Below are 18,177 nucleotides of genomic sequence, written 5' to 3'. Positions count from 1 at the left end.
GATGTTTAAAGTTAGTGAGGGAAATGTAAGTCTCCAGCGATTTTTACAATTCGTTCCAGTCACTGGCAGCAGAGAACTTGAAGGAATGGCGGCCAAATGAGGTGATGGCTTTGGGGATGACCAGTGAGATATATCTGCTGGAGCGTGTGCTACGGATGGGTGTTGTTATCGTGACAAGTGAGCTGAGATAGACTTAACAGTATAGACTTTACGTCCGTCCCCTCGCCCCGACCTGGGCGCGAACCAGGGACGCTCTGCACACGTCAGTCACCCTCGAAGCATTGTTACCCATCGCTCCACAAAAGCTGCGGCTCTTGCAAAGCAAGGGGAACCACTACTTCAAGGTCTCAGCGCAAGTGACATCACCGATTGAAATGCCACAAGCGCGCACCACCGCTAACTAGCTAGCCATTTCACATCGGCTACACTAGGTAAAGCTCCGCCTTATAGATGACCTGGGGTCAGTGGGTCTGGCGATGAATATGTAGCGAGGGCCAGCCGACTAAAGCATACAGGTCGCAGTGGTGGGTGGTATAAGGCGCTTTGGTAACAAAACAGATGGCACTGTGATAGCAAATTGTATGTAGTCTGAGTAGAGTTTTGGAAGCTATTTTGTAGATGCCGAAGTCGTGGATCGGTAGGATAGTCAGTTTTACTAGGGTAAGTTTGGCGGCGTGAGTGAAGGAGGCTTTGTTGCGAAATAGAAAGACGATTCTAGATTTGATTTTGGATTGGAGATGTTTGATATGAGTCTGGAAGGAGAGTTTACAGTCTAGCCAGACACATAGGTATTTGTAGTTGTCCACGTATTCTAGGTCAGGACCGTCCAGAGTAGTGATGCTAGTCGGGCGGGTGCGAGCAGCAAATGGTTGAAAAGCATGCATTTGGTTTTACTAGCATTTAAGAGCAGTTGGAGGCCACGGAAGGAATGTTGTAAGGCATTGAACCTCGTTTGGAGGTTAGTTAACACCATGTCCAAAGAAGGGCCAGATGTATACAGAATGGGGTCATCTGCGTAGAGGTGGATCAGGGAATCATACGCAGCAAGAGCAACATCATTGATATATACAGAGAAAAGAGTCGGCCCGAGAATTGAACCCTGTGGTACCCCCATAGAGACTGCCAGAGGTCCGGACAACAGGCCCTCCGATTTGACACACTGACATCATCTGCTCTGCGAAGTAGTTGGTGAACCAGGTGAGGCAGTCATTGGAAAAACCAAGGCTATTGAGTCTGCCGATAAGAATATGGTGATTGACAGAATCGAAAGCCTTGGCCAGGTCGATGAAGACGGCTGCACAGTACTGTCTCTTATCAATGGCGGTTATGATATCGTTTAGTACCTTCAGCTTGGCTGAGGTGCACACATGTCCAGCTCAGAAACCGGATTGCACAGCGGAGAAGGTACGGTGGGATTCGAAATAGTCAGTGATCTGTTTATTAACATGGCTTTCAAAGACTTTAGAAAGGCAGGATAGGATTGATATAGGTCTATAACAGTTTGGGTCTAGAGTGTCATCCCCTTTGAAGAGAGGGATGACCGCGGCAGCTTTCCAATCTTTAGGGATCTCGGACGATACGAAAGAGAGGTTGAAAAGACTGGTAATAGGGATTGCAACAATGGCGGCGGATAATTTTAGAAAGAGGGTCCACATTGTCTAGCCCAGTTGATTTGTACAGGTCCAGGTTTTGCAGCTCTTTCAGAACATCTGTGATATGGATTTGGGTGAAGCTGGAGAGGCTCAGGCAAGTAGCTGCGGGGGGTGAGGGGCTGTTGGCTGGGGTTGGGGTAGCCAGCGCCCGCTAGTGGCGCAGGGGACTCCTGGAGGAGCTACCCAAACATGTAACTCCCTCACTGACGTCCAAAGGGAGGAGGGGGTGTGTGCGTAATGTCATATACACAAGTGTAAGGGTATGTGTGTGTGTATGTGTGCCCTCCCCTGGAGCGTAAAGGGGATTATTCGCCACAAGGCCAGGCAAATACGAGTCTGGAGGAAATGCAGCAAAGACCTGAATGTGGTCCAATGCAAACAGCCAAAGACATAGATAAGACCCAATCTGGCCTTCCCATCCCCGCAATGAGCTCATCCTCAACTATGTGCTCAGTCCATGTTCTGTTGATCTATGAGTAAGTAAAAGAATGGGGTTTGGGATGGATGTGTTTTGGTGGTACAGAGGTGGGTACATGCTGTTTTATTTTGGTGGGTTTGGGCATTTTGATGGTCTAAAAGTGGGTACACTTGCAGTAGCTAGCTCCACTTAAAAGGGCAACTCAAGCCATTTATACTGAACAAAAATATTTCAACGATTTTACTAAGTCACAGTTAATAGAAGGAAATCAGTCAATTGAAATAAATTCATGAGGCCCTAATCTATGGATTTAACATGACTGGGCAGGGGCTCAATCAGAATACATTTTTCCCCACAAAAGGGCTTTATTACAGACAGAAATACTCTTCCGTTTCATCAGCCGTCCGGCTGGCTGGTCTCAGACAATCCCGCAGGTGAAGAAGCCGGATGGGGAGGTCCTGGGCTGGCGTGGATACACATGGTCTGCAGTTGTGAGGCCGGTTGGACGTACTGACAAATTCTCTAAAGCTACGTTGGAGGCGGCTTATAATTTTGTTTATTTCTCTATTATCTGGCAACAGCTCTGGTGGACATTCCTGTAGTCAGCATGCCAATTGTACGCTCCCTCGAGACATCTGTGACATTGTGTTGTATGACAAAACTGCACATTTTAGAGCGGCCTTTAATTGTCCCCAGCACAAGGTGTACCTGTGTAATGATCAGCTTCTTGATATGCCACACATGTCAGGGTGAGGGATTATCTTGGCAAAGGGGAAATGCTCACTAATAGGGATGTAACCAAATGTGTGCACAAAATTTGAGAGAAATAAGGGTTTTGTGTGTGTGAAACTTTTCTGGGACGTTTTATTTCAGCTCATGAAACATGGGGCCAACACTTATATTGATAAAAATATAAGTAGTTGACTTACAAACAGGGAGTTGACGGACAAACAGAGCTGGCTTGACAAACTGGAGAGGACATACCGGGTACCTGGTGAAAGTACAGTAGATATACTCTGGGCCGTGTTCATTTGGGAATGCAACAGAAACCGTTTTAAAATAAAAATGAGCAAGTCCAAGTAACTGTTTCAGTCCCTTTTCTTCCAGTTGGTGCCAAATGAACACAACCCTAGATTATATCGGCAAACGTCTATGCCAATCCCACATTTGGAGCTGGTGTGGGCACCCTGAGGGAGATTATGGTGGCATTTAATCAAGATACCAACATGCTATCAGATTGAGAAAGTTTGTGGTTTATTGGTCTGTAAATTATTAATCTTACACAGGTCACAACTTGCCTGGTCTCAGATTATTTATTTTCTCCAAATGGCGTGACAATGATCGTAGGAGTTGGTAAGACCACAAAAACAGATCTGGGATCAGGCAAGACCACACTACTCCTGAGAGAGAAACACTGAAGGAATTTCACCAGAACTCTTTTCCACCAGAACTCTTCCACGTTGTCTGTGGTATTCATGTCTCTTAAGAGAATTCCAGAAATAGACAATAGTAGTTGAAGTTGGAGGGGGAAGTTGTCTTGTTACGGGATTATACAAGAAATGTGGGGGTTAAAACTTGTTATGGCTGCAATCCCGATAAGTGTCATCAACAACCGCTGAATAGCATAGCGCTACATACAATAAATATTTATTCATGAAATCACAAGTCCAATATAGGAAAAAACAGCATAGCCTTTTGTTAATACACCTGTCGTGTCAGATTTTGAAATTATGCTTTACAGCGAAAGCAATCCAAGCGTTTGTGTAAGTTTATAGATCACACAATAAAACATTAAGTACACTTAACATCAGGTAGCTCGGTCACGAAAATCAGAAAAGCAATCAAATGAATCGGATGTTTTCACTCACGAGACTCCCAGTTACACAACAAATGTTCCTTTTGTTCCATAAAGATTATTTTTAGATCCAAAATACCTCTGTTTGTTTGTTGAGTTATGTTCAGAAATCCACAGGAAAGAGTGGTCACAACAACACAGACGAAAATTCCAAATAGTTTCTATAATATCCACAGAAACATGTCAAACGTTTTTATAGTCAATCCTCAGGTTGTTTTCAAAATATATAATTGATAATATATCAACCGCAAATGTCTTTCACAGTAGGAGAGAGGAAAATAATGTCTGTCCAAATTCTGTTGCGCGAGCAAATCTCATGTGACCACTTGATGCGATGTTATCGTTCTGGCTCATTTTTCAAAATAAAAACCTGAAACTATGTCTGAAGACTTTTGACACCTTGAGAAAGCGATAGGAAAAGGAATCTGGTTCATATCCCTTTAAATCCAGCAACGGGAGGCTATGGAACATAGAGTTTTCAAAATAGAAGCCACTTCCTGTTTTGATTTTCCTCAGGGTTTTGCCTGCAATATCAGTTCTGTTATACTCACAGACAATATTTTGACAGTTTTGGAAACTTTAGAGTGTTTTCTATCCAATACTAATAATAATATGCATATATTAGCAACTGAGACTGAGGAGCTGGCCGTTTACAATGGGCACCTTTTCATCCAAGCTACTCAATACTGCCCCTGCAGCCATAAAAAGTTAAGGCATACACACACATACAATAAAAACAGACTGCACTGTTCTAAGGGCATAACTTAACTTCAAGTGGACAGTCAGACCACAGGAGGAGAAGATCTTCATTTAGACAACTGAGAGAGCATCCAAAGACAATGAAAAACACATTATATTGGAGAGCGCTCTATGCTATTGTAGAAAACATGAAAACATGCTCAGTCAGTCAGTAGCAGTGCTGGCCAGAGCAGACATCTCTAGAGATGTTCTATAAACACAACCTTTGGAAGAAGTCCTCCCTATTAGAATAGGATATTGGATTGTGAGGATGTTATTACTTCAGCTTGTTATTTCTACACAAGGTTCCCACTCGTACAGCCAGACAAAAGGGATGCAAAGAACAAACTCCCAAGGACGAATACTGACAGAACAGGTTGATGGACGTCAAACGAGGCTATAGGTGACGTCCAGGCCTCCGAGGATGGAATCTCTCTCTCAAAAAGGACAACTATACTGAAGTCACTCACTATCATTTAATTTCACCACAGGATCCCCAGAGTATTGATCCTGCAGTATCCCTGAGTTGCATAATAACATTATGTCACCCACAGCAGACACTATGTCACGGTAGGGCTATTTGGCATCCTAGCATAGCATTATATAATGGTAAGGAGCTGCAGGTGCCTGGTGGATAAGAGTAGAGACCAACACTGGAAAAGGAAGTGCAAAGTCACAGTCAAAATAGAATTCAACTGTACACAGACATTAGCAAATAATATGCCTTAGTATGCAATGAATTATTTGGTACATGGGAATTTAACCTGAAATGTTATTTTTATGTGCACTACATCAACATGCCAGGCCTTTAATCTGCAACAAGGGAATTTGATTGTTAACATCTTTTGGGAAATGCACATACTGTTTTTAATGCCTCACGACGCCAGGACAGCGGAGTCAATCACCACCTTCCGGAGACACCTGAAACCCCACCTCTTCAAGGAATACCTAGGATAGGATAAGTAATCCTTCTCACCCCCCCTTAATGATTTAGATGCACTATTGTAAAGTGGCTGTTCCACTGGATGTCAGAAGGTGAATTCACCAATTTGTAAGTCGCTCTGGATAAGAGCGTCTGCTAAATGACTTAAATGTAAATGTAAATTTGAGAATAATTACATGAAAATCTGTCGCCAATTGGATGGAAACCTAGCTACAGACAGCACAAGACAAGCTTGCTGGGGGTAAATCAATGTGAAATCTCAAAATAGTGTGTAGATCTATAATGGACAGTAGCCTAATACACCTGATTGAAACTAATAACATTGAGGTACACAAATCAAGCCTCACATCAAGATTCAAGATCAGAAAGTGTCAGAAAACATTCTGAAACAGATTCTCTCTCACACAAACTTGTGTGATATTGAACAACCAATTTTTTAAATAGTCAAACAATAGCCTCAACTGGGTTCAATGAACAACCTAGTTAACAAGAGATGGGGATGTTGTAAAACGACTGCAACTGGAGACTTTGATCCTATGAACACAGCTCTGTCAGCAGTACTACAGAGACATGGCCTGCAATCCAATAAAGACAACAAGTAGTAGGCCTGTTATCCAACAAGTAGGCTAGGCTACCAATACAGTCCCTGGTGGGGTCATTAGCTGGTTATGGGGAAAGCCCCATACCGGCGTTTTGTGCACGTTTTGCTTTTTGTCCTAGCACTACACAGCTGATTCAAATAATCAAATCGTTATTTTAAAATCAGCTGTGTAGTACTAGGTTACAAAACAAAACGTGCACCCCTTGGGATCCACTGGACCGAGTTTGGAAACGTTGCCCTATACCTTTAAATTCACAAACACTACTCGAGTTAAGTCTCCTGTGTTGACGAATTAGTAGACATAAGTGGGTATCCTAAACGGTAGTACTGCACTCAGGTAATTCGCCACTCACTCGGCGAATCACGACAACCACCCAACAGAATAAAGTCGACTTCAATTGCTTTCACTTACTTTATGAAGTAGCCGGCCCCTTCGTTCGTGAAACCCTCTTCCCATCCTCGAGGTAAATCTGCAATGGGCGAGTAGAAATAAGGTGCGTTACCTTGGAGAGTAGGCGCCTTCTGTGAAAGTTTTCTGCTTCATTGGGCTATATCAACAACGCACAAAAATCGAACCGTTTTATTCTGCAACGTAAACAGCACCAATAGTCTGCTGGCCAAATGCATTAGAGACGAATACATGCATACCTGACCGTATCATATGTCCGGAATTGACAGGTTCGCCCGTTCGCGGATGGAGCCAAGTAGTGGTGTTCGTTTCATCGCTGCCAGAAAGACAAAAACACCTGTTAGAGGCAAGAAACACTCGACAAGCGAACTCTCATTAAAGATGCAGAAAGAACGACCACATTGGTATTTCGCCGACTCACTGAACGAAAAACACTCTGCCATCTCCGCAGACACCGAAAGACCATTGCTCAGGTAAGGTGTCGCGCCCAAACGGCGCCGCCATGATCCCGTTCTGAAGTCCTATTTCGTTCACTCTCCACTACATAGTCTCCAAGGAGATCGAGCCCAATGTTTACCGCTAGGGCGAAGAGACTATTAAAGGGGAGGCCTTTCGGCCAGTCAGTTGACGGATAAATGAGACTACTTTCCTCCGCCGATATAAAATAGAATGATGCATGAATTAAAGTTATTCAATTGGAAACAAAGTTACCGCGGCTTTGCATAATCTAAGGTTTTGTAGGTATGGTCTACACGTGTAGTGCAAATATGTCAATGATTTAACAGGAATTGCCACTGTAGTATAAGGGTCTATTTCCATAATAGTATTTGGAAATGGCCTAATTTGCTCAAAGTATTTTTAGAGGCGTTTCTTAATTTACGATTGTCCCCATAATAATCTGTGCATTGGAATCTATGCAATTAGACATCAAATGCAGAACCAGTGCCAAACAAAAATTAAATAAATACAACCGGTTAAAATTAGGCTAAAACAAGGATTAAAAGTACAAAAAAATAACTAAACCAAATGCTCTCCTCTGTCCTTGCTTCCAACTAGCAACTAACTACTGCTGCTTCTTCTATTCATTTTAATGGAGGTTGGCATCCAACAAATGTTGCATTACCGCCACCTAGACTGGTGTATACTTTGCTTGAAAATAAAACAAATACCCTACCATCTAACCCTACACACTAAAAACCTGGGGCACAACTTTGGTTTTAGAAGTGGAGGAGACAGAACCAGGTGGGTGTCTGAGGGTCCTCCCTCAGAATTTTTTTTGGGCACATAAAGCTAATTTCCGAAATTTCTACACAATTTACTATGACCCCTTTGTGGTCACTTTTATAGAAAAAAAATCATATGTTTCTAAACATTTCACCATGAATGTGGATGCTACCATGATTATGGATAATCCTGAATTAATTGTGAATAATGAGGTGGCCAAGAACCTGATGGTCACTGACAGAGCTCTAGAGTTCCTCTGTGGAGATGGGAGAACCTTCCAGAAGGACAACCATCTCTGCAGCACAATATCACTCAGGCCTTTATGGTTAAGTGGCAAGACGAAAGCCACTCTTCAGTAAAAGATACGTGACAGCCCGCTTGGAGTTTGCCAAAAGGCACCTAAAGGACTCTCAGACCATGAGAAACAAGATTCTCTGGTCGGATAAAACCAAGATTGAACTCTTTGGCCTGAATGCCAAGCATCACGTCTAGAGAACCTGGCAGCGTCATGCTGTGTGGATGTTTTTCAGCGGTAGAGACTAGGAGGCTAGTCAGGATCGAGGCAAAGATGAACGGAGCAAAGTGCAGAGCGATACTTGATAAAAACCTGCTGCAGAGCACTCAGGACCCCAGACCGGACCTTCCATCAGGACAACGACCCGACGCACACAGCCAAGACAGCGCAGGAGTGACTTCAGGACAAGTCCTTGAGTGGCACAGCCAGAGCCCGGACCTGAACCCAATCTTACATCTCTGGAGAGACCTGAAAATAACTGTGAGACAACACTCTCCCCATCCAACCTGACAGTGCTTGAGAGGATCTGCAGAGAAGAATAGGAGAAACTTCCCAAATACAGGTGTGCCAAGCTTGTAGCATCATATCCAAGAAGACTCTGCTGTAATCGAAGCCAAAGGTGCTCAAAGTACTGAGTAAAGGGTCTGAATACATGTAAATATGATATTTCAGTTTTATTTTTAGCAAACATTTCTAAAAACCTGTTTTTGCTTTGTCATTATGGGGTATTGTGTGTAGATTGAGGGGGGGGACTATTTAATACATTTTATAATAAGGCTGTAACCTCACAATGTGGAAAAAGTCAAGGGGTCTGAATACTTTCCAAAGGCCTTGTGTATACTGAATAAAAATATAAATGGAAAGTGTTGGTTTCATGAGCTGAAATAAAATATCCAAGAAATGCCTCATCTTTTGTGCACACATTTGTTTACATCCTTGTTAGTGAGAATTTCTCCTTTGCCAAAATAATCCATCCACCTGACAGGTGTGTCATTTCAAGAAGATGATTTAAACAGCATGATCATTACACATGATGCACCTTATGCTGGGTACAATAAAAGGCCACTCTAAAATGTGGACAACAAAATGTTGTCACAGATGTGTCAAGTTTTGAGGGAGCGTGCAATTGGCATGCTAACCGCAGGAATGTTCATCAGAGCTGTTGCCAGAGAACTGAATGTTAGTTTCTCTACCATACGCTGCCTCCAAAGACACTTTAGAGAATTTGACAGTACTTTCACAACCGCAGAACATTTGTAACTACGACAGCCCAGGACCTCCACATCTGGCTTCTTCACCTGTAGGATCATCTGAGACCAGCCACCGCACAGCTGAAGAAACTGTGGATTTGCACAACCTAATTCCTGCACAAACTTTCAAACCGTCTCGGGGAAGCTCATATGTGTGCTCGTCGTCCTCAACAGGATCTTGACCTGACTGCAGTTCAGCGTTGTAACCGAATGCAGTGGGCAAATGCCGACCTTCAATGGCCACTGGCACGCTGGAGAAATGTGCTCTTCATGGATGAATCCCGGTGTCAACTGTACCAGACCGATGTCAAACAGCGTGGACGGCGTTGTGTAGTGGCAAGCGATTTGCTGATGTCAATGTTGTGAACAGAGTGCTCCATGGTGGGGTTATGGTATGGGCAGGCATAAGCTGCATACACAATTGCATTCTATCGATGGAAATATGAATGCACAAGGATACCGTGAGGAGATCCTGAGGCCCATTGTTGCGCCATTCATCCGCCGCCATCACCTCATGTTTCAGCATGATCATGCACGGCTCCATGTCGCATGGATCTATCTGTACACATTTCCTGGTAGCTGAAAATGTCCCAGTTCCTCCATAGCCTGCATACTCACCAGACATGTCATCCAAGGAGCAAGTTTGGGATGCTCTGGATCGACATGTTCAAGTTCCCACCAATATCCAGTACCTTCGCACAGCCATTGAAGACAAGTGAGACAACATTCCACAGGCCACAATCAAGAATCTGCTCAACTATTGCTGGGCGGTATACCGTAATCCGGTATTGATGCATTGACCAGTTTGGATTTTTACTTTACCTTCTATAACAGTAATTGAATGTTTGGTTTATTAAATGTGATATGCTGTGTTTAACGTCCATGTTTACTACTTGAGTCATCTCTCTCTCCATGCCGCTTTCCATCTAGCCCCATCCCCTTGAATACAAGACACTTGCGTTCAGCCTGCATGGTGAATGCAACAATGTTGATGACACTTTGCTTCTCAATATAAATCCACTAACGTTCTATAATTACACTCAGTTTGTGTTTCTTACATCCGCAAACAGAAAGTTTGTCTTTTTTTTAGCAAGTTGGGCCCAAATCTTGTTAGCCGCTAATCCTAATCGCTAACTAGCTAATAAATGTACTGAGTCAGAGCAAATCAAATCACATTTATTTATATAGCCCTTCGTACATCAGCTGATATCTCAAAGTGCTGTACAGAAACCCAGCCTAAAACCCCAAACAGCAAGCAATGCAGGTGTAGAAGCACGGTGGCTAGGAAAAACTCCCTAGAAAGGCCAAAACCTAGGAAGAAACTTAGAGAGGAACCAGGCTATGTGGGGTGGCCAGTCCTCTTCTGGCTGTGCCGGGTGGAGATTATAACAGAACATGGCCAAGATGTTCAAATGTTCATAAATGACCAGCATGGTCGAATAATAATAAGGCAGAACAGTTGAAACTGGAGCAGCAGCACGGTCAGGTGGACTGGGGACAGCAAGGAGTCATCATGTCAGGCAGTCCTGGGGCATGGTCCTAGGGCTCAGGTCCTCCGAGAGAGAGAAAGAAAGAGAGAATTAGAGAGAGCATATGTGGGGTGGCCAGTCCTCTTCTGGCTGTGCTGGGTGGAGATTATAACAGAACATGGCCAAGATGTTCAAATGTTCATAAATGACCAGCATGGTCGAATAATAATAAGGCAGAACAGTTGAAACTGGAGCAGCAGCACGGCCAGGTGGACTGGGGACAGCAAGGAGTCATCATGTCAGGTAGTCCTAGGGCATGGTCCTAGGGCTCATGTCCTCCGAGAGAGAGAAAGAGATACGGAGAGAATTAGAGAACGCGCACTTAGATTCACACAGGACGCCGAATAGGACAGGAGAAGTACTCCAGATATAACAAACTGACCCTAGCCCCCCGACACAAACTACTGCAGCATAAATACTCAAGGTTGAGACAGGAGGGGTCAGGAGACACTGTGGCCCCATCCGAGGACACCCCCAGACAGGGCCAAACAGGAAGGATATAACCCACCCACCCACTTTACGAAAGCACAGCCCCCACACCACTAAAGGGATATCTTCAACCACCAACTTACCATTCTGAGACAAGGCTGAGTATAGCCCACAAAGATCTCCGCCACGGCACAACCCAAGGGGGGGCGCCAACCCAGACAGGATGACCACATCAGTGAATCAACCCACTCAAATGACGCACCCCTTCCAGGGACGGCATGAGAGAGCCCCAGTAAGCCAGTGACTCAGCCCCTGTAATAGGGTTAGAGGCAGAGAATCCCAGTGGAAAGAGGGGAACCGGCCAGGCAGAGATAGCAAGGGCGGTTCGTTGCTCCAGAGCCTTTCCGTTCACCTTCCCACTCCTGGGCCAGACTACACTCAATCATATGACCCACTGAAGAGATGAGTCTTCAGTAAAGACTTAAGGGTTGAGACCGAGTTTGCGTCTCTGACATGGGTAGGCAGACCGTTCCATAAAAATGGAGCTCTATAGGAGAAAGCCCTGCCTCCAGCTGTTTGCTTAGAAATTCTAGGGACAATTAGGAGGCCTGCGTCTTGTGTCCGTAGCGTACGTGTAGGTATGTACAGCAGGACCAAATCAGAGAGATAGGTAGGAGCAAGCCCAAGTAATGCTTTGTAGGTTAGCAGTAAAACCTTGAAATCAGCCCTTGCTTTGACAGGAAGCCAGTGTAGAGAGGCTAGCACTGGAGTAATATGATAAATTTTTTTGGTTCTAGTCAGGATTCGAGCAGCCGTATTTAGCACTAACTGAAGTTTATTTAGGATAAAGCACTAAATAAACTTCAGTTAGGATAAAGCACTAACTGAAGTTTATTTAGTGCTTTATCCGGGTAGCCGGAAAGTCGAGCATTGCAGTAGTCTAACCTAGAAGTGACAAAAGCATGGATAAATTTTTCTGCATCATTTTTGGACAGAAAGTTTCTGATTTTTGCAAACCTAATTAGCTATACAGCCTGATAATACCAGTGATGGTGTAGACTGAAAATCAGCATGTTTGTGCAACAATATATTCTAAATCAGAGGAATACGCAAAGCAAGAATGTTAGCAACATGAAGTAGCTAAGAACATTCAATGTCGCCAAAGATTATAGGGTCCCCTAGGAAACACTTATCAACACTTTGGTTCCTACTCTGCCACAATTACTCCTCCCTGGCATTTTCCTTTGTTGTCGTGTCAAACACTGTATTCAGTGCCCACTATTATATATATATATATATATATATATATATATATATATATATTTGAACTATTATATATATATGTATTTGAATTATGGAAATAGAATGATTATTAAAATTCTATGATTCCAACAGTTCACGCCAAGTGTTTTGCTCTAAATCGCTAGTCAAATCGCAAGTACAACATTTGGTTAAAAATAAGACCTAGATTGTTTGCCCATATTGTGCAGTCCTATGTGGAAATTATCTTAAATATATGCAGAAATATAACAGTATAAAACAAACAGAATGGAGAAAGACACATTGAAATCACTTAGAATGTACATTTGAAGTCGGAAGTTTACATACACCTTAGCCAAAGTTTTTCACAATTCCTGACATTTAATCCTAGTAAAAGTTCCATCTCAGGTCAGTTAAGATCACCACCTTATTTTAAGAGTGTGAAATGTCAGAATAATAGTAGTGATTTATTTCAGCTTTGATTTCTTTCATCACATTCCCAGTGGGTCAGAAGTTTACATACACTCAATTAGTATTTGGTAGCATTGCCTTTAAAATTGGTCAAACATTTCCAGTAGCCTCCCACAAGCTTCCCACAATAAGTTGGGTGAATTTTGGGCAATTCCTCCTGACAAAGCTAGTGTAAGTGGGTCAGGTTTGTAGGCCTCCCTTGCTCACACACGCTTTTTCAGTTCTACCCACAAATGTTCTATAGGATTTAGGTCAGGGCTTTGTGATGGCCACTCCATTACCTTGACTTCGTTGTCCTTAAGCCATTTTGCCACAACTTTGGAAGTATGTTTGGGGCCATTGTCCATTTTGAAGACCCATTTGCGATCAAGCTTTAACTTCCTGACTGATGTCTTAAGATGTTGCTTCAATATATCCACAAAATTTTCTGTCCTCATGATGCTATCCATTTTGTGAAGTGCACCAGTCCCAACTGCAGCAAAGCACCCGCACAACATGATGCTGCCACCCCCGTGCTTCACGGTTGGGATGGTGGTCTTCAGATTGCAAGCCTCCCCTTTTTTCCTCCAAACATAATGATGGTCATTATGGCCAAACAGTTCTATTTTTGTTTCATCAGACCAGAGGACATTTCTCCAAAAAGTATGATCTTTGTCCCCATGTGCCTAGTGGTTAGAGCATTGGACTAGTAACCAGAAGGTTGCAAGTTCAAATCCCCGAGCTGACAAGGTACAAATCTGTCTTTCTGCCCCCGAACATGCAGTTAACCCAATGTTCCTCGGCCGTCATTGAAAATAAGAATTTGTTCTTAACTGACTTGCCTAGTTAAATAAAGGTAAATTTTAAAATGTGTAGTTGCAAACTTTAGGCTGGCTTTTTTTATGGCGGTTTTGGAGCAGTGGCTTTTTCCTTGCTGAGCGGCCTTTCAGGCTATGTTGATTATAGGACTCATTTTGCTGTGGATATAGATACTTTTTTACCCGTTTTCTCCAGCATCTTCACAAGGTCCTTTGTTGTTGTTCTGGGATTGATTTGCACTTTTCACACCAAAGTACGTTCATCTCTAGGAGACAGAACGAGTCTCCTTCCTGAGCGGTATGACGGCTGCGTGATCCCATGGTGTTTATACTTGCGTACTAATGTTTGTACAGATAAACGTGGTACCTTCAGGTGTTTGGAAATTTCTCCCAAGGATGAACCAGACTTGTGGAGGTCTACAATTTTATTTCTGTGGTCTTGGCCATCATGTCAAGCAAATATGCACAGAGTTTGAAGGTAGGCCTTGAAATACATCCACAGGAAGATCTCCAATTGACTCAAATGATGTCAATTACCCTATCAGAAGCTTCTAAAGCCATGACATCATTTTCTGGAATTTCAAAACTAAAAAGGCACAGTCAATTTAGTTTATGTAAACTTCTGACCCATTGGAATTGTGATACACTGAAATAATCTGTCTGTAAACAATTGTTGGAAAAATTACTTGTCATGCACAAAGTAGATGTCCTAACCGACTTGCCAAAACTATAGTTTGTTAACAAGAAATTTGTGGAGTGGTTGAAAAATGAGTTTTAATGACTCCAACCTAAGTGTATGTAAAGTTCCGACTTCAACTGTATGTGTTGCCACCTTAGCGTCACGCACTACTCAAAAAGCTAATTCTGGTCTTTTATTATTTAAAAAAATACCATCCATAACGTCCTTATTTATTTAAAAAAAATAATAATAATGATTTCAAAATGGGATATGATATTTTGGCCATATCGCACAGCAATATGGAAAATATACAGTATTTCACATCGGTTTAGATGGTACAATAATTCTCCACACAATACATAAACTGAAATTAGACCAACTATTAGAATTTTTGTAACCAAGAAATGGCAGTGATTTCTGCACAGTCCCCCTTTTTTAAATGTTTGCTTATGTTCACATTTAAGTAGTGTCCCTAGCACACTCTCTCACATTTTACACACAATGGGGAATGTTTTAGTGAGAATGTGCCATGCTCCTCAATTTTATTATCATCCAATGGCAAACTGGTTACTATTAGTTTTCACATATCTCAAGCACAATGAAAGGGTACTGAATTAGCCAACTGCATAGCTCGCACTGCAACATGAAGAGCTGCACAAAGATATTTCGGAGTCTCTTGAGAGGATCTTTGGAAAAATGGAATGAGGCCTTTTTAAAGCCCTGGGTCGTTAGTTACACACTAGACACCCACCAGCTCTTCTGTGCATGAACTTTCAGAGTGGTTGTCTCTGAATACCCATACTGGCATCCTAAATAGTCAGCCATTTGAGTATGCAAACAAGTTTAATAGTACTGTATGTGACATTTCAAAAATCAAGTATTTAACTAGACAAGTCCATTAAGAACAAATTCTTGCCTCCCGGGTGGCGCAGTGGTTAAGGGCGCTGTACTGCAGCGCCAGCTGTACCACCAGAGACTCTGGGTTCGTGCCCAGGCTCGTAACCGGCCGCGACCGGGAAGTCTGTGGGGCGACGCACAATTGGCCTAGCGTCGTCCCGGTTAGGGAGGGGTTTGGCCGGTAGGGATATCCTTGTCTCATCGCGCACCAGCGACTCCTGTGGTGGGCCAGGCGCAGTGCTCGCAAACCACTTTCAACCTTCGTCTCTCCCTTGCCCATACGGGAGTTGTAGCGATGAGACAAGACAGTAGCTACTAACAATTGGATACCACGAAATTGGTGAGAAAAAGGGGTAAAAAAAATATATATACATATACATACATTCTTTATATATATATATAGAAAATAACATTCTTATTTACAATGACAGCCAAACCCTAACCCGGACAACGCTGGGCCAATTGTGCGCCGCCCTATGGGACTCCCAGTCACGACCGATTGTGATAGCCTGGAATCGAACCAGGGTCTGTAGTGATGTCTCTGTTACAGATGTAAGTTCCTTAGACCACTGCGCCACTTAGGAGCCTGTATGTCATATTAATTCCAGTTTTGATCAATTAGAAATGGGGATGCGCTCCAAAAATCAACGCATTCGCACATGACTCATTCTCAGTATGCGAAAATAGAAAGTGTTATGTGAATTTTCAAAAATAAAGTACGCTTTAAATGCCAGGATGTTATACTCATTTCAGCCACAAAACAAAAAAATTAAATATGTCAAATCCAAGTTTTGGACTGCACTGCCTTTTTTTTAAATAATATTGTGTTCATTTGTTATTGAGAACGTGCTTCGACTAGGAAAAATCTTTTGGATGGTCATCCAACTTGGATTTACAAGTCAAACTCGAGAATCATCCTAGAGCTCTGATCTGAAGATCACTGACATTCATTTGTTTCCCAGTCTGAGCTCATTTTGTGTCCAAATTCCCAGTTGTCTTGAACGCACCAAAAATAGTATGTTTTTGGCTGAGGGCATACAGCATACTTTTTACTTAACCGCAGTGGAGGCTGGTGGGAGGAGCTATAGGAGGACGGGCTCATTGTAATGGCTGAAATGGAATCAATGGAACGGTATCAAACACATCAACCATATGGAAACCACATGTTTGACTGTTCCATTTATTCAATTCCAGCCATTACAATGAGCCTGTACTCCTATAGCTCCTCCCACCAGCCTCCACTGATAAACCGTGTGCTAAAATAGTAGGATTAGTAAACAGTATGCAGTTTAGTAGGCACGCCAGATTTGGGAAATGGCCACAAACTTGAATAATGTATCATTACTATAGCCTACCATGTTCCACCTGAAATAAGCAGTGGGTGAGATGATAGATCTGTATCACCAGACAGTTTGAGACCTCGCCTGCATCCCAAATGGCACCCTATTCCCTACATAGTGCACTACTTTTGACCAGAGCCATATGGGCCCTGGTCAAAAGTAGTGCACTATATATAGGGAATCGGGTGCCATTTGGGGCGCACACATTCTTTGATTCATGGTCGCCGTAGGACCCCTCATGTTAACCCCGTCTGTTGGCCCCCACGTGACAAAATGAATGGATGTGTCTGCTTCTTTACAAACAGATAACAGTAGGCTACATGCCACCCAGACATGCCATAAGCATTTTATTGCCTTGCTTTCCATACAACCACCGCACAATGATTGTCACCTATGTGAATGTTATATAAGAGTTTAAATAAACTCAGTGGTATTCTATAAATGCGTTAGAATACGCACACGTGGTACATTTATTTTATACCTTCAATTGGACATTTACAGAACATAAAGCCACCAGAACACAGCATACAAAGACAAAGATGTTTTGAGCCTTGTCAGGAAACATGCGGTCATATGACAAGAGTGAGAGATGTGAGGGCCTTTGTCAGCTTGTTCCTGAGGAACTGAGGTAACTTGTTTTTTTCCATCATACTGTTTGGGACATAACAACCTTATGAAACGTAGTGTTTTGGAAACGAAAAGGTCCACCTGCCCTATTTTTGGCTCTGTGAACACATTGTCACTTTGGACCTCTTGAGATAATTGGGACAAAATCATTATCATCCCAAGTAACTTTTTCCTCCGTTGACATTCTCTAATTCTCACAGACGAGGTAATCTCTTAGCAACAGCTCACTGGTGAATCACGGACTCTACTTGACTGAATCAAAGAGTACATAAACTCCTTCAGCCTTTAATAATAATAATTTATGACATTTCTATAGTGCTTTTCATAACAATCTGACTGCACTTCAAAAATCAAACTAGCAATACATGTATAGCCTGGGGGGGTGAATTAAAGGCTTTATGTTGTGGTTTGTGTGAGTGAGTGAAGACATTCAGTGGCTTTGATTTCCTGTCCCCTATTGGGTTGCAGTGTTCACACAGGCACCTCAACAACAACAACAACAACAGAAGAAACGCCTGACACGGCAAGATGGGATCAAGGGCAGAGAGAGGTTATGGTAGCTGCAGAAAAGTGTGTTGTTGTTGTTGTTGTGGCTCAACTAAGAGACAGAGGACCCCCTCATCCATGACACCGTACTGTGCACATTAGAACGCTTAGCTCAACAGTGACGGCTCTAACCCTCAAGGTCACATGCGCGCAAACACACACGCCGAATTCAGGTAAAGAGCCGTTCGTATTTACCCTCGTCTCCACATCCTATCAT

At 42.9% G+C, this 18,177-nt stretch overlaps 1 protein-coding gene across 2 annotated transcripts in view; it reads right to left on the bottom strand.

The window, feature by feature from the left end:
- The window catches only part of LOC135556661 (pleckstrin homology domain-containing family A member 7-like), a 189,324-nt gene extending 182,062 nt beyond the window's left edge, over positions 1-7,262 (bottom strand). The window contains exons 1-3 of one of the 2 annotated variants that reach the window (XM_064990034.1): positions 7,038-7,262; positions 6,856-6,932; positions 6,620-6,677 (exon numbers count right to left, since the gene is read on the bottom strand). In XM_064990034.1, coding sequence (XP_064846106.1) covers positions 6,620-6,677; positions 6,856-6,932; positions 7,038-7,120 — 218 coding nt within the window. In that variant the 5' untranslated portion in view covers positions 7,121-7,262. The remainder of the gene's footprint in view (positions 1-6,619; positions 6,678-6,855; positions 6,933-7,037) is intronic. The other variant, XM_064990037.1, reaches the window with a different exon arrangement.
- Between the last annotated feature and the right edge of the window lie 10,915 nt (positions 7,263-18,177).

The sequence above is a fragment of the Oncorhynchus masou genome, chromosome 15, assembly GCF_036934945.1.
Source record: "Oncorhynchus masou masou isolate Uvic2021 chromosome 15, UVic_Omas_1.1, whole genome shotgun sequence".
NCBI lineage: Eukaryota > Metazoa > Chordata > Actinopteri > Salmoniformes > Salmonidae > Oncorhynchus > Oncorhynchus masou.
Note: the sequence above shows the minus strand (reverse complement) of the source record. Positions and strands in the feature narration are given on the sequence as shown.